Raw genomic sequence first — 26447 nt, 5'->3', positions numbered from 1 at the left:
GTCATCTGCAAACAGTGACAGTTGTACTTCTTTCCAATTGGTATTCCTTTTATTTCTTTTTCTTCTCTGATTGCTGTGGCTAGGACTTCCAAAACTATGTTGAATAATAGTGGTGAGAGTGGACATCCTTGTCTCTTCCTGATCTTAGAGGAAATGGTTTCAGTTTTTCACCATTGAGAATGATATTTGCTGTGGGTTTGTCATATAAGGCCTTTATTATGTTGAGGTAGGTTCCCTCTATGCCCACTTTCTGGAGAGTTTTTATCATAAATGGGTATTGAATTTTGTCAAAAGCTTTTTCTGCATCTATTGAGATGATCATATGGTTTTCATTCTTCAGTTTGTTAATATGGTGTATCACACTGATTGATTTTCATATATTGAAGAATCCTTGCATCCCTGGGATAAATCACACTTCATCATGGTGTATGATCCTTTTAAAGTGTTGTTGGGCTCTGTTTTCTAGTATTTTGTTGAGGATTTTTGAATCTGTATTCATCAGTGATATTGGTCTCTAATTTTCTTTTTTTTGTGTAGTATCTTTTTCTGGTTTTGTTATCAGGGTGATGGTGGCCTCGTAGAAAGAGTTTGGGAGTGTTCCTTCCTCTGCAATTTTTTGAAGAGTTTGAGAAGGATGAGTGTTAGCTGTTCTCTAAATGTTTGATAGAATTCATCTGTGAAGCCATCTGGTTCTGGACTTTTGTTTGTTGGAAGGTTTTTAATCACAGTTTCAATTTCATTACTTGTGATTGGTCTGTTCATAATTTCTATTTCTTCCTGGTTCAGTCTTGGAACGTTATACCTTTCTAAGAATTGGTCCATTTCTTCCAGGTTGTCCATTTTATTGGCATACAGTTGCTTATAGTAGTCTCTTATGATGCTTTGTATTTCTGTGGTGTCCATTGAAACTTCTCGTTTTTCATTTCTAATTTTATTGATTTGAGTCCTCTCCCTCTTTTTCTTGATGAGTCTGGCTAAAGGTTTATCAATCTTGTTTATCTTCTCAAAGCACCAGCTTTTAGTTTTATTTTTATTTAGTTTTATGTTTGCTATTGTTTTCTTTGTTTCTATTTCAGTTATTTCTGCTCTGACCTTTATGATTTCTTTCCTTCTACTAACTTTGGGTTTTGTTTGTTCTTCTTTCTCTACTTCCTTTAGGTGTAAGGTTAGATTGTTGATTTGAGATTTTTCTTGTTTCTTGAGGTAGGATTGTATTGCTATAAACTTCCCTCTTAGAACGGCTTTTGCTGTGTCCCATAATTTTTGGATTGTCGTGTTTTCATTGTCATTTGTCTCTAGGTATTTTTTGATTTCCTTTTTGATTTCTTCAGTGATCTCTTGGTTGTTTAGTAGTGCATTGTTTAGCCTCCATATATTTGTGTTTTTTACATTTTTTTCCTGTAATTGACTTCTAATCTCATAGCATTGTGGTCATAAAAGATGCTTGATATGATTTCAGGTTTCTTAAATTTACCAAGGCTTGATTTGTGACCCAAGATGTGATCTATCCTGGAGAATGTTCCGTGAGTGCTTGAGAAGAAAGTACAATCTGCTGTTTTCAGATGGAATGTCCTATAAAGATCAATTAAATCTATCTGGTCTATTGTGTCATTTAAAGCTTGTGTTTCTTTATTAATTTTCTGTCTGGATGATCTGTCCATTGGTGAAAGTGAGGTGTTAAAGTCCCTCACTATTACTGTATTACTGTCAGTTTCCTCTTTTATAGCTGTTAGCATTTGCCTTATGTATTGAGGTGCTCCTATGCTGGGTGTATATATATTTACAACTGTTATATCTTCTTCTTGGATTGATCCCTTGATCATTATGTAGTGTCCTTCCTTGTCTCTTGCAACATTCTTTAATTTAAAGTCTATTTTATCTGATATGAGTATCGCTACTCCAGCTTTCTTTTGATTTCAATTTGCATGGAATATCTTTTTCCATCCCTTCACTTTCAATCTGTATGTGTCCCTAGGTCTGAAGTGGGTCTCTTGTAGACAGCATATATATGGGTCTTGTTTTTGTATACATTCAGCCAGTTTGTGTCTTTTCATTGGAGTGTTTAATCCATTCACATTTAAGGTAATTATTGATATGTATGTTCCTATTACCATTTTCTTAATTGTTTGGGGTTTGTTTTTGTAGATCGTTTTCTTCTTTTGTGTTTGCCACTTAGAGAAGTCCCTTTAGCATTTGTTGTAGAGCTGGTTTGGTGGTGGTGAATTCTCTTAGCTTTTGCTTGTTTGTAAAGCTGTTGATTTCTCCATCAAATATGAATGAGATCCTTGCTGGGTAGAGTAATCTTGGTTGTAGGTTCTTCCCTTTCATCACTTTAAATATGTTTTGCCACTCCCTTCTGGCTTGTAGAGTTTCTGCTGAGAAATCAGCTGTTAACCTTATGGGAGTTCCCTTTTATGTTATTTGTCATTTTCCCCTTGTTGCATTCAATAATTTTTCTTTGTCTTTAATTTTTGTCAACTTGATTACTGTGTGTCTTGACGTGTTTCTCCTTGGGATTATCCTGCCTGGGACTCTCTGCACTTCCTGGACTTGGGTGGCTATTTCCTTTCCCATGTTAGGGAAATTTTCGACTATAATCTTTTCAAATATTTTCTTGGGTCCTTTCTCTCTCTCTTCTCCTTCTGGGACCCCTATAATGCGAATGTTGGTGTGTTTAATGTTGTCCCTGAGGTCTCTTAGGCTGTCTTCATTTCTTTTCATTCTTTTTTCCTTATTCTGTTCTGTGGCAGTGATGTCCAACATTCTGTCTTCCAGGTCACTTATCTGTTCTCCTGCCTCAGTTATTCTACTATTGATTCCTTCTAGTATATTTTTCATTTCAGTTATTGTATTGTTCATCTCTGTTTGTTCTTTAATTCCTCTAGGTGTTTGTTCTTTAATTCTTCCAGGTCTTTGTTAAACATCTCTTGCATCTTCTCGATCTTTGCCTCCATTCTTTTTCCAAGGTCCTGGATCATCTTCACCATCATTATTCTGAATTCTTTTTCTGGAAGGTTGCCTATCTCCACTTCATTTAGTTGTTTTTTTTTGGATTTTACCTTGTTCCTTCATCTGGGACATAGTCCTCTGCCTTTTCATCTTGTCTATCTTTCTGTGATTGTGGTTTTCCTTCCACAGGTTGCAGGATTATAGTTCTTCTTGCTTCTGCCGTCTGCCCTCTGGCAGATGAGGCTATCTAAGAGACTCGTCCCAACATATTTTGATTAAATCCAATTTATCCATTTTCTTTTCTATTTTTGGCTTGTGTTTTTGTTACAAGTCTGAGAACTATTTTACTACCCTAAATTCCCAAGATTTTCTCCCATGTTTGTTTCAAAAAGTTTTGTAATTTTTCATTTAAGTCCATGATCCATTTTGAATTACTCTTTGTATAAGGTTTGAGACTTTGGTGGAGGTTCACGTTTGCCTGTGAATGTCTACTTGGTTCAGCATCTTTTCTAATGAATGCATTTAATGCTCTACATTTTCCCCTCAGCACTGCTTTAGCTGTGCTCCATCATTTTGATATGTCTTTTTATTTAGTTCAATGGATTTATTTTTTTATTTCACTAAGGACTTCTTCTTTGGCTCATGGGATTATTTAGAAGTGCCTTGCTTAGTTTCTAAGTGTTTGAAGATTTTTTTTCTTACTGAATATTAGTTTTATTCTATTGTGGTCAGACAACACACTCTGTATGATTTTGATTCTTTTAAATTTGTTGAGATCTGTCTTATGTCCTAGGTTGTATGGTCAATACTGTTATATGTTTCATGGATACTTGGAAAGAATGTGTATAATGCCGTTGTTGAGAGGCATGTTCTATAAATGTCAATTAGATCCTAATTGGATTGAGTTGTTGGTTGATGGTGTGGTTGAGTTCTTCTATGTCTGCTGACTTTTTGTAAATGTGTTCTATCAATCACAGAGAAACTCCATGTATAATTATAGATTTGTCTATTTCTTCTTTCAATTCTATCAGTCTTTGCTTCACGTTTTGTAGCTCTTTCTGTGGTACAAACACATTTAGCATTGCTGTGTTTTCTTTTATCAATTGCTATGTCTTCTTTTATCATTATATAATGTCATTCTCTGTCTCTGGTGATTTTCTTTGCTCTAAAGTATACTTTTTCTGATATTAATACAGGCAGTACTCCTTTCTTTTTGATTAATGTTCACACAATATATCTTTTTCCATCTCTTTGCTTTCAACCTGCCTATAGCATTATATTTGAAGTGAGTTTCCTGTAGACTGTATATTGTTGAGTATACTGAGTATATTGTTGAGTATATTGAATATTTTGTTGAATCATGTTTTCTAATCTCTGCCTTTTTAATGGAGTATTTAGACTATTTACATTTAATGTAGTTTTTTGATATGTTAGGGCTTAGGTTTGCCATTTTCTTTTTGTTTTAAGTGTATTCCCTCTGCTTTTTATTTTACCTTTCTGTGGGTTACTTAAACACTTTTAATTATTAGGTTAATTAATTTTTATTTTTTATTGAAATACAGTTGATGTACAATATTATGTTAGTTTCAGGTGTACTGCATAGCGATTTGACATTTGCATACATCATGAAATGATCACTATGGTAACTCAAGTAACTGTCTGTCCTCATATAAAATTGTTACAATATTACAATACTATTGACCATATTATTGACCATATTACTTATGTAATATGCTGTATATTACATCCTTGTGGCTTATTTATTTTATAACTGGAAGTTTGTACCTCTTTCACCTATTTTGCCCTCCCCACTTCTCTCCCCTCTGACAACCACCTTTTTGTTCTCTGTATCTATGAGGCTGTTTTAATTTTGTTTTGTATTTTAGATTCCACATACACAAGAGATCCTATGGAATTTTCTTTCTCTGTCTGACTTATTTCATTTAACGTAAAACCCTCTAAAACCATCCATTTGCTGCAAATGACAAGATTTCATTTTTTATGACCAAGCAATATTCCATTGTGTGTGCGTTTGTACATATATATGTATGTGTAAACATATGTATACACACATACACACACACACACACACACATACACACCCCACATCTTCTTTATCCATTCATCTACCAGAGGACACTTATGTTGATTTCATGTCTTGGCTATTGTAAATAATGCTGCCGTGAACATTGGTGTGCATATATCTTTTTGAATTAGTGTTTTTGTTTTCTTCTGGTAAATACCCAGTAGTAAAATTGCTGGATCACATGGAAATTCTAGTTTTAATTTTTTGAGGAAACTCCATACTGTTTTCCCTAGTGGTTGCACAAATTTACATTTCCACCAGCAGTGCACAAGTGTTCCCTTTTCTCTACATCCTCTCCAGCACTTGCCATTTTGTTGTGTTTTTGACAATAGCCACTCTGAGAGGTATGAGGTGGTATTGCAATGTGGTTTTGATTTGCATTTCCCTGATAGTTAGAGATGTTGAGCATCTTTTCACGTGTTGGTTGGCCATCTGTATGTCTTCTTTGGAAAAATGTCTATTCAGATCCTCTGCCCATTTTTTAATCAGGTTGTGTTTTTTGATGTTTAGTTGTATGAGTTCGTTGTAATTTTGTATATTAACCCCTTATTGGATATATTGTTTACAAACATCTTCTCCCATTCAGTGGGCTGCCTTTTTGTTTTACTGGTTGTTTCCTTCCCTGTGAAAAAGCTTTTTAGTTTAGTCTCATTTGTTTATTTTTGATTTTGTTCCCTTGCCTGTAGAGACAGATCCAAAAAATTATTGCTAAGATCCATGTCAAAGAGCATACTGCCTATGTTTTCTTCTAGGAGTTTTATGGTTTTAGGTCTTACGTTTAAGTCTTTAATCTATTTTGAGTTTATTTTTGTATATGGTGTGAGAAAGTAGTCCAGTTTGAGTCTTTTGCATGTAGCTATCTGGTTTTCCCGGTGCCATTTATTGAAGAGACTATCTTTTCTTCACTGTATATTTTTACCTCCTTTGTTGTAGATTAATTGACCATAATTGTGTGGGTTTATTTCTGGGCTGTCTATTCTGTACCATTGATCTATGTGTTTGTTTTTGTGCCGGTTATACGGTTTTGATTACTGTAGCTTTGTAGTATAGTTTGAGATCAGGAAGGGACTATGATACCTCTAGCTTTGTTCTTCTTTCTCAAGACTGCTTTGGCTATTTGGGGTCTTTTGTGTTTTCATATAAATTTTAGAATTATTTGTTCTAGTTCTGTGAAAATTGCCATTGGTATTTTGATAGGGATTGCTTTGAATCTGTAGATTGCCTTGGGTAATGTGGTTATTTGAACAATATTAATTCTTTCAATCCATGAGCATGGTATATCTTTCCATTTGTGTCATCTTCAATTTCTTTCATCAGTGTCTTATAGTTTTCAGAGTCCTTTACCTCTTTGGTTAGATTTACTCTGACATATTTTATTCTTTTTGATGAAAATGTAAATGAGAATTTTTCTTAATTTCTCTTTCTGATAGTTCATTATTAGTGTATAAAAATGCAACAAATTTCTGTGTATTAATTTTGTATCCTGCAACTTTGCTGAATTCATTTATTAATTCTAAATTTTTTTGGTAGTGTCTTTAGAATTTTCTATATACAGTATCATGTCATCTGCAAACAGTGACAGTTTTACTTCTTTTTTCAAATTTTGTACTTCTTTTATTTCTTTTCTTGCCTGATTACTGTGGCTAGGAATTCCAACGCTATGTCAAATAAAAGTGTTGAGAGTGGGCATACTTGTATTGTTCCTGATCTTAGAGGAAATGCTTTCAGATTTTCACAGTTGAGTATGATGTTTGCTGTAGGTTTGTCATATGTGGGCTTTTTTATGTTGAGGTATGTTCCCTCTATGTCCACTTTGTTGAGAGTTTTTATGATAAGTGGATGTTGAATTGTGGTGTCTAAAGCTTTTTATGCATCTATTGAGATGATCAGATGATTTTATTCTTCAACTTGTGAATTTGGTGTGTCACGTTGACTGCTTTGTGGATATACTGAACCATCTTTGCATCTCTAGGACAAATCCTACCTGAGCATGGGTATGATCCTTTCAATGTATTTTTGAATTCAGTTTGCTAACACTTTGTTGAGGATTTTTGTGTCTATATTCATCAGTGATATTGGCCTGTAATTTTCTTTTGTTGTAGTGTCTTTGTCTGGTTTTGGTATCAGGGTGATGCTGGCCTCGTAGAATGTGTTCAGAAGCATTCCTTCCTCTTCAATTTTTTGGGGATTGTTTAAGAAGGATCAGTGTTAACTCTTTTTTAAATGTTTTGTAGAATTCACCTGTGAAGCTGTCTGGATTTGGACTTTCGTTTGCTGAGACGTAAACACTTTTTAGAATTCCATTTTGAGTTAACTATTGTGTTTCTATGTTTATGTCTTTGTATGTTCCAAAGTTCTTTCTCTTATTGTTTCTTTATTGTTTAAAGAACCTCCTTTAGCCATTTTTTCGGGGTAGGTGTACAAGCAAGAAAGTCTCTTAGTTGTCTTTCATCTGAGAATGGCTTCATCTCCCTTTTATTCCTGAAGGACATTGTTTTCTGAATATAGGATTCTGTATGGACAGTTCTTTTCTTTCAACACTTAAAAATAATTTTTTGCCATTTTCATTCTGGCTTCTATGGTTGCTGTGTTGGATGCATCTTGTCACCCTGCATTCTTTCACATGGGACCACTCCTCAATAGGCAGTTTCGGGGTGGATGCTTGCCTATCAAAGGGCCCCATCCTCCTGGGGCCACCGTACTTGGTTTATGGATGATCATGTATGTGATCCAACCCAGACCAATGTGGGCTCTGCTTTCGGTTTTTATGTTAAGCCGGGGCTGGTAAATTGAAAGTATATGGTTGAAGGCTGACGGCACTGTTCTAGGTGCTGGGGGGTGGGAGGCAGACCCACAGGCCTGTTGGAGCTGGTCTCCATACAACAGGAGGGACAGATGGGAGGTGAGTGCCATGTGCTCTCTTCTCCTGACCCTCCTCCCCATCACCTGTAGCTCCCCAATGGGACCGATGTGCATTTTCTCCACACTCTATGGCTCAGAGGCTGGGTTAGCCTTCTTCCGAGGCACTGGAGATGCCCACCTGGCCTCCACCTCTCAGAACAGGTCTGCTCCAGCCTGTGGCCACCCTGGAGCCAGGGGCCCCCAGGGAAAAAGCCAGCCTGTCCGCAGCGTTGCTGGGAGAGTCCACAGCTCTCGCCTAGTGTAGTGAAGCCACCGTTGGCCAGACACAACCCACCAGGCCGAGATGGGCACAGCTGTACCAGCTGCCCTGCAGGGGCGTGTGAGGGGCGTGGCTGCTGTTGAAGCCTCTGCATTGGGGGAGGTCCCTTAGCAGCATTACCATGGCAACAACTGACTGATACACAGTGTCAGCAAGGAGCATCTGCCTCCGGGCTTCAAAGGTGGGTGTTTCCATTGTCTGTTGTTGGGGTAACAAATTGCCACCAGTTTGGTGGCTGAAAACAGCACCATTCACTGTCTTATAGTTCTGAAGGTCAGCTGCCTGGGTGGTCTCAGTTGGGTCCTCTGCTGGGGGTCTTGCAAGGCTGAAATCAAGCTGTCAGCCTGGCTGTGTTCTCATCGGGAGCTTGGGGTCCTCATCCAAGATGATTCTGATCTTTGGCTAAATTCGGTTCCTGTGGTTGTAGGACTGAAGTCCTGTTTCCTTCCTGGCTGACAGCTGGGTCCAGTCTTTGTTCATAGCGGCTGCCTGTGTCCTCCTTGTGCTTTCTGTGTGGCCCCTCTGACAATGGCAGGCCCAGTTTCTCTCATGCTTTGACTCTCTCTGGCCTCTCCTCTGGCTCCCTTTCCTGCTACATCTCACTGACTCTTCTTCCTTCCTCATCTGCTCTTAAGGGCTCATGTCCAGAGAGTCCAGGATAATCTCCCAATTTTAAAGTCGGCTGATTGGTAACCTTAATTCCATCTGCCAAGTTCCTTCCCAGCAGTACCTGGATTATGGTTTGATTGAACAACCGGAGGACAGAAATCTCAGGGACGTCTTTAGAATTCCGGCCCTGCACCAGGGCCGTGCCATGGCCAGCTGGCTGAGGAACGGACTTCTGTATTATCTCACACCTGTCAGCACCGGATCAGAGATTAGAACGCAGGGTTGGAAAGAATTCATTAGGAATCTCTTCTGAAAGTTGAATGCAAAGAACTGTTATGATTTACATTTTTAAAAATGGCTTGTTTTCTCTTTAGTAGAATTTGCGGTACGAAAGTACATTGTTTCAGGTTGAGGAGATAACTCTTAGTAGACAAGCAAAACAGTTAGTGTATGCATAGAAAATATCCTCAGGTTTATGTCTGCTGTGATCACATGCAGGGGTCTCCTTGCCTGTGTGTTGCTCCTTGGCAGTCGCCCCGTCCTAGAATATGCACAGTGGAGACCCTGGATTTTAGTAAGAGGTCTTCTCTAGTAAATGCTGGGGAGGGTGTGGAGAAACGGGAACCTTCTTATACCGTCGGTGGGAATGTAAATTGGTGCAGCCACTATGCAGAACAGTGTGGAGGTTCCTTAAAAAACTAAAAATAGAATTATCATATGACCCAGCAATCCCACTCCTGGAAAAAATGAAAACTCTAATTCGAAAAGACACATGCACCCCAATGTTCACTGCAGCACTGTTTACAATAGCCAGGTTATGGAAGCAGCCTAAGTGTCCATCAACAGATGAATGGATAAAGAAGATATAGTATATATATATACGTATACACACTATGGAATACTACTCAGCCATAAAGAAAGAGTGAAATAATGCAATGTGCAGCAACATGAATGCACCTAGAGATTGTCATACCAAGTGAAGTAAGTCAGACAAAGACAAATATCACATGATATCACTTATGTGTGGAATCTAAAAAATGACACAAATGAAGTTATTTACAAAACAGAAACAGGCTCACAGATATAGAAAATGAACTTATGGTTACCAAAGGGGAAAGCGGGGGAGGGATAAATTAGGAGTTTGGGATTAGCAGATACACACAACTATATATAAAATAGATGAGCAACAAGGACCCACTGTACAGCACAGGGAACTCTACTCAATATCTTGTAATTTATAATTACCACGCCCCATGGCCAAGGCCAGCCGAGACACCCTGCCAGCCCCAAGTTACCGGGCAGGTGCACTTGTACACGATTCCTTTGTTCCACCACAAGGCAAAAGGGCGCTCTTTACTGTGGGCTTGACGGGACTCTGTGATTCAGACCTGCTCAGTCCCTGGGAGGGCAGCTGCCACTTCCTTGCTCCAACTTCCCATCTCTGAGTGCGACCTCTCACCCCACGGCTGCATTTCTGGTGGCCCCAGAGCTTGCGGGGTCAGGACAGCTGATGAGGGAACCCTCTGCCGTCCTCACACCTTTCACTGAAAACTTCGCCTCCTGGCCAGAGGGCTTCCCACCCTGGGATTTCCCCAGGAATGATTTTAAGACAGAAGCATCCGTCGTGTTCCTTTAGACTCAGACAGTGGAGGGCCAGGTAGGGGCAGAGATGTCTTGGGAAGGGGCATCTGATTGCGTCCGTTCACAAGTCCCTTGGGCAAGTCTTCTGCCCCGAGAGCCCCAAGTCCATCTCCACAATTTGGAGGAGTGGGTCTCAATGTGAAATCAACATCCCAGGCAGGAAGGGCATTGGGAAGCCGGTTCCCGTCATCCCTGGCCTGGCTTATAGCCCTGTGGGCGGTGTTCACTGCTTCCCAGGCGGGACTTGACCGTGAGGGTCCTCACTTCCCCCGCCCCCGCCTCCCACAAGGGGCCCTTTTCCTGGCTGTCCGACGTGGACAGTGGGTCGTTTTCTTTGTTACTCTCGCCCGGGTTACTCCAGTGGGAGGCAAGAGCAAAGGTGTCCCCAAGCATCATGGCATATTTGACCAAGTCAGGTGCCGTTTTAACTAACATATTTTTTTTCCCCTGCAGGACGGGAAGAGAGATGGACGAACAAAAATGTTCTGAGCAGGAGAGCAGGAGAGAGGTTTCCATCTTCCATTCTATCAAGGTGTGGGTGTGTTTGAATCTTCCCATGATACAGAGTCTCTAAAACAGAATCACATCTGTATTAATTCAGGAAGTATTTGCTGAGCCCCCTCATCATGCCAGCTCTGTGCTAAGAACGAATAAACCAGATGACGGGGACGGTCCTGACTCCAGGAGCTTCTCGTAGGAGAAATCCATGTAGAGACACGTTTCACACCAGAATGAGAGACCTGCAAATAAAACAAACAATCCCGGAAACTATTTGTGCTCTGAAAATGCCCACGATCAAGTTCTGACTTCTGGGTTCAGTGGCCGAGTTTCACCTCGGCCAAGTTTCCGGGACGGGGCCCCTGCGCCTCCAGCACCCTGGACGAGCCTGTGCTATTTGGGGGCAGTTAAGTCCCCACCTTGCAGTCCTCACCCTTGCAATGTTAGCTGCTTAGTAGTGGCCACTAGGCACAGTGCTTGTTCCGGGTAAAATGATTAAAGTAAATATTGAAACAGGTTTGAATACTGACGTTTGTGAATTTATGTTTCCAGGCACGGTGGCCAATGAGAGCACACAGATGTGGACCGTGACAGATGAAATGGACGCTGATTTTTACGTGGCTGAGAGAACTGGGCTTAACCTGTGAGATCCATGGAAGGCTTTCCCAATGCGAACATCACCAAGCTGTCTCCTGTTTCTTTCGCGTGTCTGGCTGTGACACTACGTCTCCCGCTGCACACGGGCAGGGCTTCCTCACCACACCTCACACACAGCTAAGCCTGGCCTACATGAATGTTCGGGGGTGGGGGGAAGGGAGGGCAGTGGAGGGGCAGCAGTCACTGTATCCAGTAAGCGAGGCACAGAGAAAGTCAATGGCTTCTACTTAAGGATACCTCTGTGCCGATACTGGTGTGTAAAAATGAGGCCATGGGGGGCCTCCTCTCAACGGCTGAGCTGAGTTTCTCTCCCATAAAAATGACAGGTTTGCTCCAAGCACCTCATCAGATCATGGCATTTCCCTCACGCACCCACCAGACCTACACCATTCCTCTCCCAAGCCCCTGACCCCTGAATCACTACCTACGTGGCTAAATGTTCTCCATGCATTCCTCATTCATGTATATATATATTCGTATATATGTACATATATATATATATATATGTATACACACATTTATATCTCCCTTGAGGACCTACCAAGGGTGAGACCAGGCTCCTTAGTCGAGTGGCGGCTCAGGAAGAGAGATGCCACAGAGCAGTGGGCAGGCACCTGCAGGGCGGCACAGGCTCACGGGCACATTTGGAGAAGGAGCCCTGGCGACAGCAGCCTTTGGGGGACAGGGGAGCAGGCAAGACTGTAGGGCGTGGTGTGGGAACTTGGGGTTAAACAGCAAGAAGGAAGGTTGGACAACAAAGGGTCACCAAGCCATCACTAGAGGATGGAACCCCTCCCTTCAGCGCCCCCGTCAGCACCCCACCCCCGTCATTCCACAGCCGACCTGACCGAACTGATTGAGCAGAGGCAGTTTTAAGGCTCCATGCATGCAAAGTGACTTCAAGACATTGGACCCCCTGACCCCCCCCCCGCTTCCCCCTTTGCCTCTGAAGGCACACGTGGCTGCACCTTGTAAGGACCAGAGCTCTGGAGTCCAGCGCTGGGGCTGGAGTCGCAGCCTCCTGGCAGTGTGGCCAGGACATGTCCCCCGTCTTTCCTGCGCATGCGCCTATCTTGGGGTGCTGGCATGTAACATCCAATACGTGTGAGCTGCTTTTAAAAACATGGGTAATTTTATGTCCTAAAATATTGCATACTGCTTAAATAGTTTCATGCTGGCTCACGTTAAAAATGATTCCCAAGTGAAGATGACAAGGGGGAAATACTCGTTATTTAGTTCTTTTCTTACATTAAGCTATCATAATAAAGTACATTTCTGGGTTGCATTCTCTAGAGTGCTTTTTACTAAATAAATGGCCAAAAATAACTTTCTCCTTCCGGTAAGATTTCATGATTCAGCACATTCAACTTTCACTGTAAAAGGCTGAAATAAAGAGTACGAAACAAGTCTAGGAGCCAGAAACAGGGGAGAAAAACCGAGAAGGTGGAGGGTGAGGGTCACATTTCAACACACTGGTGCTTTCTGAAACAAACCTTGGTGATGCGAAAGTTGTATTTGTTTAGGTATCTGCATCGCACTTAGGTTTTAAGAAAGCATGTAGATAAGAATCGGTAGGAGATAGCCCCAGGCTTTCGTCAAAGGGAGGTATTAGAAAACTGAGCAGACGGGGGTAGGGAGGGCAGGCCCCGCCAGGCCCAGCGTCAGTCAGAGAGTGCGGGATGCCAGAGCTCCTGACGCCCTTTCTTTCCTACAGAGCAGCTCCAGATGCTTATGGCAAAGGTTCCACATCCGGTCATTTGCCAGGTGACACCAAAGGCAGGGGTAGCGTGGTCAGGGCTGCCTGGCCTCGTTCTCCAAGAGTTACGGAGGCGCGTGAGCTGACGACGCCCCGAGCGCAGAGCTCCGCTTGGAGCGGGCCAGGTGGCTAAAGCCACCTGCAAACAAATTCTCAGGGGAGAATCCGGGTCCCTCTCCTGTTTGTGGGAGATCTCTTCCCTCCCCCATTTCACTGAGACCTCCGGGCGGAAGCGTGTTTCTCACTAGCTTAGTAGCATCTAGTCTCCAAGGAAGCGGCCCCCTCCCCAACATTACCAAAAAGGCGCGGGGCATCTTCAGCTTGCGAGGGTGCACGCGTCCACACCGACGGCTTCAGGCCTCCCGGGCTTGGGACCCCCTTCCGGACAGGTGTACCGGCCGTGCCGTCCCGTCCGGGCCCTGGCGCGCTGTCTTGTCCAAAGCAGGTTGCGAACCCCCTCAGGCCCTCAGAGGAAGGAGCGTGGCTCAGGTCCTGGCAAAAGGGCCTCCCCACGGAGAACCCCGAGTCCGGCCAGGGGATGCCCCGCAAGTCCTCCCCCGCCCGCGGTCAGCGCGGGGTGCAGCTGCGGCCCCGGGGCACGGCGGCGGGCAGGCTGCCGGGCGCCCGCGGGTACCTTCTCGCCCGCCCACCCACCGCACCCACCGCACCCACAGCGCCCACCGCGCCGCCACCTCCCACGGTGGAAGACGGCGCGGCGCGTGCGCACTGGTGCGCTCGCGGCCCGGCCCGTGGGCTCTCCAGGGAGGGCGGGAGGTGGGAAGGTTGGCAGGCGCCGGGCAGCACACCCTCCCGGCCCAAAGCCTGCGCCGCTGTCACCTCGCGGCAAGGGCGCCCCGCAACTCCCGTCGAATGAGCGGCGCAGGTAAGCGCGTGGTGGCTGCTCGCGATCCCGTCGGGGGGGTGGTCCCCGCCCCGGCCCGCGGCCCACCGGAGGCCACGGGCCCTCAAAGTTGAACTTCGCGCGTCGCGGGTCGGGCGCTGGGCGGAGTGGGGGGGGGGCCGGGCTGCGCGCACTGAGGGGTCCCCGAGCCGGGGTGCGCTCTCCTCCTCGCCTGCGGGAGCGCGGGTCGGGGCTGCGGCGAAGGAGCGCGGCGGGGCTTGGGGACGCGGGAGCCCGGGACCGTGGGCGGCACTTCGGGCCTGGCCTCGCAGTGAACTTTTGCGCCGGGCCCTGGCAGCGTCTAGGCGGCTGGCGAGCACGCCTGGGCGGCCTCGCGGGCTCCGGGTAGCCTCTCCTCGAGGCCTTCCCGGCTGGGCTGCTGAGAGGTGAGCGCGTGCAGAGCGCCCTCGGCGCGGAGGAGGCGCGCACGGGCGCGGGGGGAGATAGGGGCTTCTGGGATTTAGTGGAACGACCCGGGATTTTTCAATCCCCGCCCCTCCCCCCAATACAAAGTGAGATCCCTGGAGGGCAGGAGGGAGGGGTCGAAACGCTGAGATGCCTGGAAGAGAACGCAGGAAGCAATTAAAACTCCTCCTTTCGGATTAACAACCAAAAATTGATCGATGTGTCAGGAATACCGCTGATTTATGAAAGGTGCTTATTTCTCTGGTATGGAGAATTTTATGTTCTCCAGGTGAAACCGAGTTCACCCAGCTCCAGCGTAGATTGATGTTTTAATAAAAATAAATAAAGGCGAAAAGCTCGCCAGGTCTTTGGGGACATCAAGTCTCAAATCGCAGAGTTGGACTAACAAATCAAATTGCATTATCTTTACATTTCATGTCTTTTAACCGTGTGCCCCAAAATTGCAAGCAGGAGAGCGCCTTCATTTCGAAAGTTTTAATACAGCGCTTAAAAGTTCGACTATCTAGCAATCAATGTTTCATAAGCAAAATGGCACGGGGAGGGCCTTGCAATTGTGGTAAGTGGCAGGCGTCGCTGTGCGGACGCGGGGCGAGCGCGGGCGGCGGCTGCGGGAGGAGGAGAGGGTTCCGGAAGGGGAGAGGGAGGAGGCGGCGGCGCCCGGAGCCGCGCGGCGCCCGTAGATGGCGCCCTGGTCCCACGCTAGGCTCCGGAGCTGCGCTCCGCCGGGCCGCGCGCGGGCGGGGGCGCTGGCGGGGGCGCGGGGCGGGCGCCGAGCGCGAGGCTCCGCACCGGCAGTGGGCCTGGACCAGGGCCGCACGGCTCAGCGGGAAAAATATTAAGCGTATTGTTGGCATTTTTAATTTAAGGCCGGGGCAGTGTTGCGGGGCGGATGGGGGTCCGTGAGTCTGGGATGTCCGTGGGAGCCTAGGGGCTCCCCGGGAGAGACCCCAACTGGCTGCGGCCCCCTGGTGGTGACCGCGCAGCTCCAGTGCCGGCTCTCCGGGCGCTCGGCCCAGGCGGGGCACTGGGGTGCAGATACGCCTGGGTGCGGCCGAGGGTCGGCCATGCGTCGGCAAGGACACCAAGTTCAAAGCTGCGCACTGATCACTCCCGAGGGTGGCCCGGACTGCCCAGAGGCCGCCCGCACCCCGCGCGGGATGCGCCGCCCGAGCCCGAGCCCGCTCCGCCGCCGTGGCTGCCTGTGCACTGCGCTTTGCAATGTAAATTTCAGCGGGACAAATTGCTTATTAATAGTCTAGAAGGGAAGCGGGTTTCTTTCTTTCTTCTTTCCTTTATCTGTTTTTATTTCTGCATGGCCCCCAGCTATGCCCTGGGCAGCCTCGCCGCCCAGCAGTTTTCTCTTCATTTCAATATCCTAAAGAAAATGCAAATTTCCAGTGTGGCCTTTTTAAAAAGTTAAATTAGCAGCAGCTTTAAGTGACTCCATTAGTATGGAAAACATACACATTTTTAATGATGTGAGAATAGCTTCCTTTTAACGGGGCTCATTCTGGGCTGTAAATTTAGCAGACCCCCGCATTGGTAAAGAATCAAGTCGCGGCTAAACGTGTCGCCAGAGGCGCACCCCCGGTGTGGCCTGCGCCGGGCTTCCCAGGAGAGGCCGTCCCGACGCCGCGTGCCGCTGGACCCCGTCCGCTGGCTCGGATCCCTTAGAAGTCGGGAGAATGTGGCGAAAGGATTTGTGCAAGAGGGAAGGGAGGAGGGCTTGACACATTTCTGTCCAAGGGCAGTGTGCTCTCCCTTCCCTCCCAGCCTCGTCCTCCCGGTCCCCGCAGCCGAGATAATTACGCGAGCGGACTGACCGGGCCCGGCCGCGGTCACCCACCTCCCCACCTTTGCGCAGGAGAAGGGATGTGTACACGCTCCGTTAAGGTGTGGCCAAGGAGTGGGCGAAGGTGGCGGCAGAGGAGGGCGTCAGTCCCGTGCCATCCCGTTCACCTCCACCCCTTGGCTCTCTACCACCCCAACTCCTTTGCCCGGGTTGGCAAACCCGTGTTTCAAACCAGAATCTCACTGGCAAACTTTTGCGCTCCGTTGGCTTCCACAGGAGGTTGTTCAGTTCCATCATGGGATCTGGCTCTCCCCCTCCTTTACCTTTAAGCCAGTGGCAGGGCACTCCATCCCCGTCCAGGAAAGAGTTAAGATTTATGGTGTACTGGAGAGGTCTTGTTAGGATGTAATCTGCATTTTTAAACTACTGCGTAATAAAAAGTGAGAAGTTTTGAGACACCTTTCTTGATTATACCTCTGGCGATACTTTAGGTTTTGCATTTAATTTGCATTTTGTTCTTAGTGAATATTGAAGTCTTGAGTGGAGGATTGAATTTTATTAGGACATCTGGACTGACAATATCAAATCAGACACCAGTGTCCCAAAGCATGCTAAAATTTCAGAGTTAATTAGAACGCAGTGTGTTTAATTAAAGCCAATTATAATATTTGAAATTATCTGATCGATCCGTGTTTCTACAGTTTGGGTGTGATTAGGTGTTGATTGGCGTACTTCGCGCGCCGTTCCATGTAGAAGCTACTCTGGGGAAAGTTTGCTTTGTAAACTGGCGGGGGCGGGCGTGCGCGCGCGGAACCCGCGTCCGGGGCGCCGGCTCTGGCTCAGCCTGCCCGACTGCCTTGGGGCGCCGCTGAACGCAGCTCGGGAAATCCCAGCTCGTTGCGAAACCACTGTGCCTTTTCGGATCCGAGGGACCCCGCCACGCTTCAGCTGTCTTTCCCAGCACCGGTGCGCCTTCCGAGCTTGTTGCGGAGAGGCAACCCTTAAGGTTGCAAGGTGCACTGGGAGAAGCCCGGCTGGCAGAAGGCGAGTGTTTGATTTTGGATTCTCGCTCTGGCTGAAGAGCTCCCAGGGCTGACTCAGAATATGGGGTTAGACAAAGTAACTGAAAGGACCAGAGAAAAGTTAGGACAAGGAGACAGTAATTAACTGTTTCCTTTCTAATTTCGCACGCTGCAGGAGCCGGGGTGCGCCCCGGCATTTTCGGCCCCGCTTGGAGCTAGGTTTTCCAAGGAGACGGTCGAGCGCGTTCCGGTGGCGTCCGCTGCCCCCCACAGGGCCGGGCACTTGGAGCGCACGCTTCTCTCCAACAAGGGCGTGAGCGCGGTGTTCGCCGCCTGGGCCTTGTTCCCGGTGCCCGGCTCGGCCTGACTCTTGCAAACATACGTGAGCGGCAATTAGGACCGGGCGGCGGGTGGACGTTTCTTCGCGCTCCTGAGGTCACGGGGTCAGCGAGGCCTAGGTGCGCCCGACGCGCAGAAGCCGCGGCCCAGCTGGTGAAGCCGGGCGGGGAGCCGCGGCGGCCACCTGCCCGGGGGTGGGTGGGAGCCTGGGCGGCTCGGCTCTCGGCTGCGCTGCGGCACTCCGCTCTCCTCACCCCAGGAGGCGCTGTTTATCAAACTTGGCCGCCTTGGCAGGAGGCGCCTGCACGTTCTCACTTGGAGAATTGAGCTCTTTTCGGTACTCAGGGGTGGGCCTACAGAGTGACCGGTGTTGGGGAGGGGACGGCGGTGCAGAGAACAGGGGTCTGAGACCCTTCGGTGCTCTGTTAGCTGTAAATCCAGCCAGGCCTCCCGCCTTCCAGCGCAGGGGAGAGGAGCCCGTAGAAGCTCTCCGTGTGTCCAGGGCGAGATGCCCGGTTGATTGCCTCTGAGGGCAGGCGGGACGCGCGTCCCGGCTTGGATTCCGTCGCCACAGGCCTCCTGAGGGCCCCGCAGCTTCCGTCTCTGTACTGAGAGGGCGAAGGCGCGTTCTCTGGGCCTGGAAAACTCCCCAGACTCTGGCCCGGCCCCCTTGGTACGCAGCTTAACAGGTTGGGGTGGCCTGAGTGCGGAGCCCTGGCTTCCCCGGTCTCCCCAGGCCCACGGGCGAGCGTGCCCCCGCGGCGCAAGGCAAAGCCCGGGCGCGCTCAGTGGCCGCGTCACTGACCCCCGAGGGGCAGAGTTTGCGAGTGTCTGGCTGTTCCACCCCACCCCGCAGTTCACGGGACTTTCTAGGTGCGCCCTCTCGGGATTACTCTATTCTCCGGCTCCCCCAGCCCCTGCGACCTCCTTCTCGCCGGGGCCCAAGGTCAGTCTGGCCCTCCGCTTTCGGGTTCTTTTCCCGAGCCGTGCCTGTGCGCGGCGCCGGGCCCAGACTCGGGGCCGGAGCCGGGCTGGAGGCCGGGTCACCGGCGCTGTCTGAGCGTGACCCCCGGGCGCGGAGGACGTGGGGCGGGCCGCGCCTGCAACTCAGCACTGGCGGCGGGAAAGCGAACCGCTGGCCTTCGGCGCGTTGGCTCCCACCCTTTCCCGAGGGCTCTGAGGGACATGGCCGCGCAGCCTGGGCCTGAGGACACTGGCGCTACGACGGAGCCGCACCCGGCCGCGCTCGCGCACCCCGGATGCCTCCTGGGGATTGGCTACCAGGAACCCCCGGCCCGGGCTTCTCAACGCCGGAAATGCAGTTTATTACTCTTCGGAAGGCTGGGAGAGAGGGCGGCTGGCTCCCCGGGCTCGGCCGCGAGCAGGAAGGGGCATTCACAGAGTGCTCTGGGCGTTGGGCCGGCGCTGACGCCGCGGCCGGCCTTGCGTCCTGGGACCCCAACTTGGCCGAAGTTTCTGGATGGCTCGGAGGCCGGCACCAGCCCGACTCCCGCTCTCCAGGCCTTGCACCACGCGGCAGTGGAGGACCCGTGACTGGGAGGCGCGAGGGGGAAGTTCAACGCCTGGCGCGCGCGGAGCAGCCCTCCCCTCCTCCCGTGGGTGGGTAGTGGGCGCGGGCGGAGGGCTTGGTGCGCGCGGCGGCCTGGACACTGCGCGGCCGGCAGGGAGGCCGGGCTGGGCCTGGGCGCGGGCGCTGCGCGTTTGTACCGCCCGGCCCAGCCTCGGGTGGTGCCGCAGGTCAGTGGACAAGCGCGGCCGCGGCCCTGCGCCCTGCACGCCGCTCCCCGATAGGGGCTCCGGGGGCTGCGGGCGCTGTCTCTTTAAGGTCACTGCCTGCTCCGGCACAACGTGGGGAGGACAGCTGGGCACTGGCCATCTGACTGACTCCGGCGTGACATCTGGGAGCCCACTGGTGTGTGGCACGCGAAGCGCTTGATGCCGCTATTTAAATGCAAATGCGAGGGGGCTCATTGAAGCCTCTCCCCGTAAATCCGCACAAAAGGAATACTTCCCAGCCTCCGAGGGGGAGGAGGAGGAGGCAGTGGCGCGAGGGCCACCCGTGCAAATCGCGTTGAGCGCGGCGCCCTGAGCTGTCGTCGCCGCCGTCGCGGCCCGCGAGGTTTCCAGCGAAGGTCAGGCCCCGCCCGGCCCGGCCCCTGGGCGTCTGTCTGGCCCCTGGGAGCGGTCTGTGCGCGGAGGCTGGACCAGCGGTCGCGGCGGGCCTGCTCAACTTCCAAAGAGTCAGCCGGCACCCGCCCCCCCTCGGCTTCCCCCGCCTGGGTACTGGGCTCCCCTAGATCCCCAGAGAGCGAGAGGGGCGGGGGCAGGGCTCCTGCTAGAGGCGGCGGGCGCGGGGATGCGCTCCCAGCATCTCTCTGCACATCCAGGAATTGACCTGCGGCCCCCTCCGCCGTCCCCGGCCTGGGCGCTGGGCCCCTCGCTCCTCTCCGCTGCCGCTCCCGCCCCGTCAAGGGGAAAATCTGGGGTGGGGTGAGGTGTGGGGGCTGAGGGGCTGCCCTGCCAGGCCGCTCCCCAGCAGGCCCGTGTGGAGACCCTGCCCGGCTGGCGAGTCCTTGTGCCCGCAGCTCGGAGCCAGCAGTGGAGTGACAAAAAAGATAAAGTTGGTGAATGATAAAGACCGTATTTTCCACGCTTTGGGTGCGGGACCAGATGATCTAGAAAATGAGCTGAAATGGATTCAGCCTCCGAGCCTGTTGTGAGAGCAGCTGATTCCCCCATTTCGGGCCAGATGGCTGCTGAACACAGATTTGCATTCATTTTCGCTTAATATCATCCAAAATAGTGGGGCAGCTGCATTTGTTGTCAAAAAGGTTTAAAACCCCTTTTCTTTCTGGGGCAGGATCGTTACCTTATGTGATGGGCTTATAGAACTTTTTTTCCCTCTTTAGTCAACAGTATCAGATTTAGAAGGATTTGTTTTAAAACCTTCTAATTTGGTAATCAGATTTAAATCGCCTTGGCGCGTGTAATCTGAATTAAAGATACTGTAAATGATTTTAAGCATGATACTTTCGTTAGAGCAAGGAAGGGGGTACCTCCAGCGTGGGCTGGGCATTTTAGGAAGTGTGCTACAAAGGGAACATTGTTTCCCCTTTCCAACTTCATCTTTTCCGAAAAGGCACTTGGCATAATCTGACAATAACGCTTGCCTGGCCGCTCGCCTTGCGGTGAGCCCCAGAAGCAGCTAAATACGCAGAGACAAAGCGATTTCTCAACCCGACCCTCCACCGTTGACTAACTTTATTTTGCGTTGTCCCTCCACGAAGAAAGTGTTCCCTCTTCCACTGGGTCGGCTGTGGGTGGAAAGCACTGGGCTTATTAGGAATACAGAAATTTTCATTTAATTTATCGTGAATAGTTTCCATACACTTTGATTTAAGGTTATTAACATTCTATAGACAGTGGCATCTTTAATATGTGGCGATCGCTTCTAAAGACTAATCTCATTACCCTCAAATAGTCATAAAATATGATTTTATTATACTTACGTATTTAATTAGACGGCCGGCACCGGAATGGATTTTGAGATGGGACTGGCGCAACAGCTGTGATAATTCACTTATCTTTGGCAATAGTCATTAACCCCCAACACCAGCAAAATAGATTGCTTTCCAGCACTGCTTTTTTTTCTCACCCCTTCCAAGAGGCTTGGGGGTCCCCAGATAACGTAAATCGGACTTTGATTTTCCTGATTAATTAAAATATTAACGCACACACACTGCCAATTCAGGAAAGAAAAAAAAAAAAAACGAGTGCTGCCCCAGACCGGGCGTGAAGAGGCTGTCCTGCGACACACTGCACCTTGAAACCTGTTTTTTTTATTTTCTGTTTGTTTTAATCAAAAGGGCCTGAATTTTCTCGGCAGGGAAGTGCCGGGACAGCTCCTGGTCGTCCCCTGGGCCTCCGCTCCGTGTCGCGCAGACGTCCTTTGGGCGGGCAGTGCGCCTGGGCGCCGAGTCCCGGCTGCCTGCAGGAGCTCGGCCGCCGGGCCCACGCGCTACCCGCACCCCGCTGCCCTCCAGATTCCTGGAAACCAGGTCTGGAAGCCGCGCGCCGCGCGCTCACTCGGGCTCAGCGGCACCGAGGGCAGGACCCGGGCGCCCGCAGCGTCTGCTCGGCTTTTAGAGCGGCTGGCGCCGGGGAGGTCTGGTCATCGCGCGGGGCGCGCAGCCGGACACCCGGCTCGGGGTCGCCGCAGAGGCCGGGCGCGCTTCCTGTCCACCCAGAGAGCCCGGAGCCGCCTTTGTCACTCGCCGCGCCTAAGGACAGGCCGGGGGACGGGGTCTCCCGTGGCCGCCGGGAAAAAGAGAGAGCATCTGGCAGAGCCCGCCTCCGACGTGGGTCCCCAGCCCGACACTCGGTGGCCTCCGCCGGGGCGGAAAGCACGCGCGCCCAGAAAGGCCCAGACGGGAGCAGACCGGCCCCCCCAGCCGCTTTAGGTCTGCTTAGAAAACAGGCTGAGCTGCGCGCCCCGCCTTGGCCAGGGAGCCCTGCTCCCCGCCCCCACCTCGCCCCCAGGCCCCAGCCCCCGGCCCCCAGTTCGTTGCTTGCCCCTCCAGCTCCCTTCCTGCGGCCTGCCTGCTTCTACCACTTTTCCCTTTGGGCCATCCCAGGGCGACCTGCGGCCCCTTGCATTTAGTGCCAGCATTTGGGCAACTGGGGGCGCCCCGGCATTTTACCCCCTGCTCCCCACGGTGTTTTGACTGTGTGGCTGATTTCGGGAGGAGGTATTAAGGGGCCAGGCTGCAGTTGTGCACTGGTTGTTTGTTTCATTTCAAGACTTATTTGGGCGAGTAGTAACTTCCTTAGCTGCGGGTGGGCGCGAGGAGCCGCGGCGCATGGCTGGGGGCTGCGGCGGCGCTCGGTGGCGCTCGGCGGCGCTCGGCGGCGCTCGGCGGCGGCAGGGCTCGCTGGGCTCGCGGGGCTCGGGCCGGCTCGCGGCGCCGTCAGGCAGTCAGTCGGAGAGCGCGGCGGCGGCGGCGGCGGCGGCGAGGGGCGCGGCGAGGGGCGGCCGCTCCCATATATGGCGCAGGCGCCGCCCCCCGACGTCACCTTCTGACAGCGCCGCTCCCGGGGGCTTCGAGTTTTGGCTCCCGGGAAAGGGTCCATTCCTCGGGGAGAGAGGGCTGAGTTTTGTGCGCCTCCATCCGCTGCGCGCGCCGCTCCAGGCCCCGCCGCGCCCCGCCTGCGCCCGGGACTGCGCCGCGGCACTCACTGCCCCGTTTATTTGTCTTTGGAGCAGGCGGGCCGCGCCAGAAGCGGGCGATCCCGCAGTGTCCTGCAGCCGCGGACGCCGCCTGGCTAGGATGACACCACGTTGAGCGCGCCTGCAAAACAACAACAAAAACCGCCGCCGCCGCGGCCACCGCGTCCTGCTCCGCCGAAGCGCCGCCGGTGTAGCCGCCTCCGCGCCCCCGGCCGTCCGGAGCGCCCGGCCGCCGGTGTATGTCGCGCCTGCCCGGGACGGGCTGAAGCCGGCGGCGGGCCGGACCGCAGGCGCCGAGCAGGGCCAGCGCGGCCAGGGCAGCCGCCTGCCGCCGAGCCCCGAGCGCCGCTGCTCGCGGAAGCGCTTTCGGCCGGGAGCTGCGGCCGCCGCCACCAGTTTTCATGTTTGGGATTCAGGAGAATATTCCGCGCGGGGGGACGACCATGAAGGAGGAGCCGCTGGGCAGCGGCATGAACCCGGTGCGCTCGTGGATGCACACGGCGGGGGTGGTGGACGCCAACACGGCCGCCCAGAGGTACGTACCGGCCGCCCCCGCGCGCCCCGGCCCCGGCCCCGCCGGGTCCCCGCAGCCGGCCGGCGCCGCGCTCCTCACCGGGCCGCTGTCTCTTTCCTCCCGCAGCGGCGTGGGGCTGGCGCGGGCGCACTTCGAGAAGCAGCCGCCTTCCAACCTCCGGAAATCCAATTTCTTCCACTTCGTGCTGGCGCTCTACGACAGGCAGGGGCAGCCGGTGGAGATTGAAAGGACCGCTTTTGTGGACTTTGTGGAGAAAGAGAAAGTAAGTGCAAACATACAGTCACACCCTCCATCTTCCTAGAAGTGGGAGGCAGGCGGTGCCCAAGCGCGGTGGCCCCGAGTGCCCCCTCGGCGGCGGGGACCGCTCTGCGAGGCGCCCCCCGCCGCCGCCACGTGCGGCCGCCCGGGCCAGCCGAGGGCTGGGCAACTTCTCTGCGCCCCCGGACTTACTCCGGGCGAGGAGAACGCTGGCCTTCCAGCAGGAAAGTGACATCACCGCGCTGCTCCGAGCTAGGAATCCTGCCATGCGTGAGGCCAAGGGGCCTCGGTCGTGGAGGGGGACCGAGTGCGGTGCCGCGCCGGACACCGATCGCACTAAATGCAATTATTTATCGTTACTTTCAGGAGCCCAACAACGAGAAAACCAACAACGGCATCCACTATAAACTCCAGTTGCTGTACAGCAACGGTAAGTGGCGGCGGCCGCTCCTGCCTTCCCGCCCCGCCGGGCTCGCTCTCCCTTTCCGCGATGGCTAAAGGACATAAAGATTTTGAGATTAAAATGACATGGATGTAAACACGAAATCTTCTCATGGCATAGAAGGAAAACAAAACATAAACGATCAATAAGTCGATGGCCCTTCACATGATTAACCGGTCGGGCTCGAAGCAGAAAGTAAAAAGGGGATCGATACGGGGCGCCAGCAGAACATCACTTTTAAGTGACTTTTTTCAATTTTGCAAATTAATGTTAATTATTGAAACGGGGGTAGCTCTGTACACCGAGCACAACTTACTTCCTGTGCGCTGAGATTTAAAAAAAATCCTCGAGAGACATTAGAAAGAGTTCAGACTCTCAGTTTCCATTTCGTGCTGTTTTCAAAAATAAAGCAGCACATGGCCCACCCGGAGCAGCGACCAGGCCTGCTCTCAGCCAGGCACATTTCTTGCACCTTTAAATGCAAACTCTAAGAGTACTGAGGTTCTTAATTAAGAAAAGAAAAAATTTAAATGAGAAGTGATTGGGGTTCTTTCCTGCCTTTTAAAGGGCATGCCTAACTTTTGCTGCATCATGGAGGTGGCAGTCCCGGGTTACCGACTTCCTGTGCCCCCTTGTGCCCTTGCTAAAAATCCTGATGAGAATCTGTCCCTGTTTCTTCGCAGGAGTCAGAACGGAGCAGGATCTGTATGTTCGCCTCATAGATTCAATGACCAAACAGGTGAGAAAGTTTAAGCCTCGACACTAGTTTTCACTGCTCAGCTGGGGCTGCCCTGGGGTTTCAGAGACTAGGAGACTGACAAATGGATCTGGTGTATTTGTTTTTCATTTAGTTTCCTTGACATGCTAATGAGAATTCCATATTTATTGGAATAAATGAAGTGATTGGTAAAATAGTTTATGTTGTCATTAGAACAGGACATACATGCTTTATTAAATGGCTTGTGATTGGAATCAAATTCTGTCTTAATTAATTATGGTAATTAATATTTGACAAAATTCTCAGGGTCTCCCCCCCTGTAAATTTTTAAACGTTTCTCTCTCTGCTTGGAATCATTTCATTGATTTTTTTTTTCTATAACAAAGACAACTAACTCCTTTCCAGAGCCATTGGGTTGGACTTGATTAGCTCATTTTTTCCCTCCTTTCCAGTGTGATGGTCTAGTAACACGAGACGTTTATTTGGATTTAAAAGTTAAATGTGTTGGGGTGAAAAGTCACCTTGTTCTCCTCTAGTCCATCTTCACCTCTCAGCCCCCCATCTCCATAATTCAAACTCCGAGCTCCAGGGGTCACCCAAACCCGTCCATTGCTCTGGGGGTAGCTTCTCGTCCCTTTCCACCCTCTGTCATACCTTGTAAATAACATAATTACCAGCAGTTCCTTATTAAATTATTTAACCTGTCTTGGTCAACTTTTCCGATGATAACTATTGGCTATCAGTCGTGTGATTAAGTGCAGAAAAGTGCTTCATTGCTTTTTGACATTGTGCAGTCTCTGGCTGGTTTTGTGTTGGGTGGTATGTTGTTGTTTAGTTGTTTTAAAGATTTCCCCCCATTTTCTTCAAGTAGTGTGGGGGAGGGGCAAATCCCACGCCTAAGTGAAATCCACTGTGCACAGATTGATTTAAAATATACTTCCAAACTGAGCTTCACGCTTAGAAATGAAAGTAGTGTCTTCAGTTTTGATGCTAACTTGAAGAATTGTGAGCGAAGTAAAAAGGAACTCTTTCTGCTTCTTGCAGCCCAGCACGCATGCTTCCCACTCTCTGCACGGCAATTGGTTTTCGGATTTTACTTCCCCTTTAAAAAGTTTGTCCTTACCTAGGCAACAAGCGTGTTAGATTTTAATGTCTGCAGTGGTAAAACACTATGGTTTTCTCTTAGAGTAAAACAGATCTGACAGGTAAACTACGGTCTTTCTGACAAAGACGGAGGCGGCGTGCCCTTCGGTAATTATTTCACTGGGATTCAGGGAAGCCTCTGGAACTCGGGAGGCGCGTTGACAGGGTGCTTTTATTTCCTTTGTATGTAAGGGCTAAATGTTTTCGGAAATCGCTGTAGTCTAACGAAGAGGTTGATGCAGGCAG

At 50.4% G+C, this 26447-nt stretch overlaps 1 protein-coding gene across 16 annotated transcripts in view; it reads left to right on the top strand.

Annotated features, from left to right (window-relative positions):
• Window positions 1-23409: 23409 nt before the first annotated feature.
• The window catches only part of EBF3 (EBF transcription factor 3), a 116908-nt gene continuing 113870 nt past the window's right edge, over window positions 23410-26447 (top strand). For all 16 annotated transcript variants that reach the window (XM_060126550.1, XM_060126552.1, XM_060126547.1 and 13 more), the window contains exons 1-4: window positions 23410-23640; window positions 23746-23902; window positions 24265-24328; window positions 25024-25079. In XM_060126550.1, the coding sequence (XP_059982533.1) occupies window positions 23507-23640; window positions 23746-23902; window positions 24265-24328; window positions 25024-25079 (411 nt within the window). In that variant the 5' untranslated portion in view covers window positions 23410-23506. The remainder of the gene's footprint in view (window positions 23641-23745; window positions 23903-24264; window positions 24329-25023; window positions 25080-26447) is intronic.

The sequence above is a fragment of the Lagenorhynchus albirostris genome, chromosome 16 (genome assembly GCF_949774975.1).
Source record: "Lagenorhynchus albirostris chromosome 16, mLagAlb1.1, whole genome shotgun sequence".
Taxonomy (NCBI): Eukaryota; Metazoa; Chordata; class Mammalia; order Artiodactyla; family Delphinidae; genus Lagenorhynchus; species Lagenorhynchus albirostris.
This window is presented reverse-complemented; position numbering and strand designations above follow the sequence as displayed.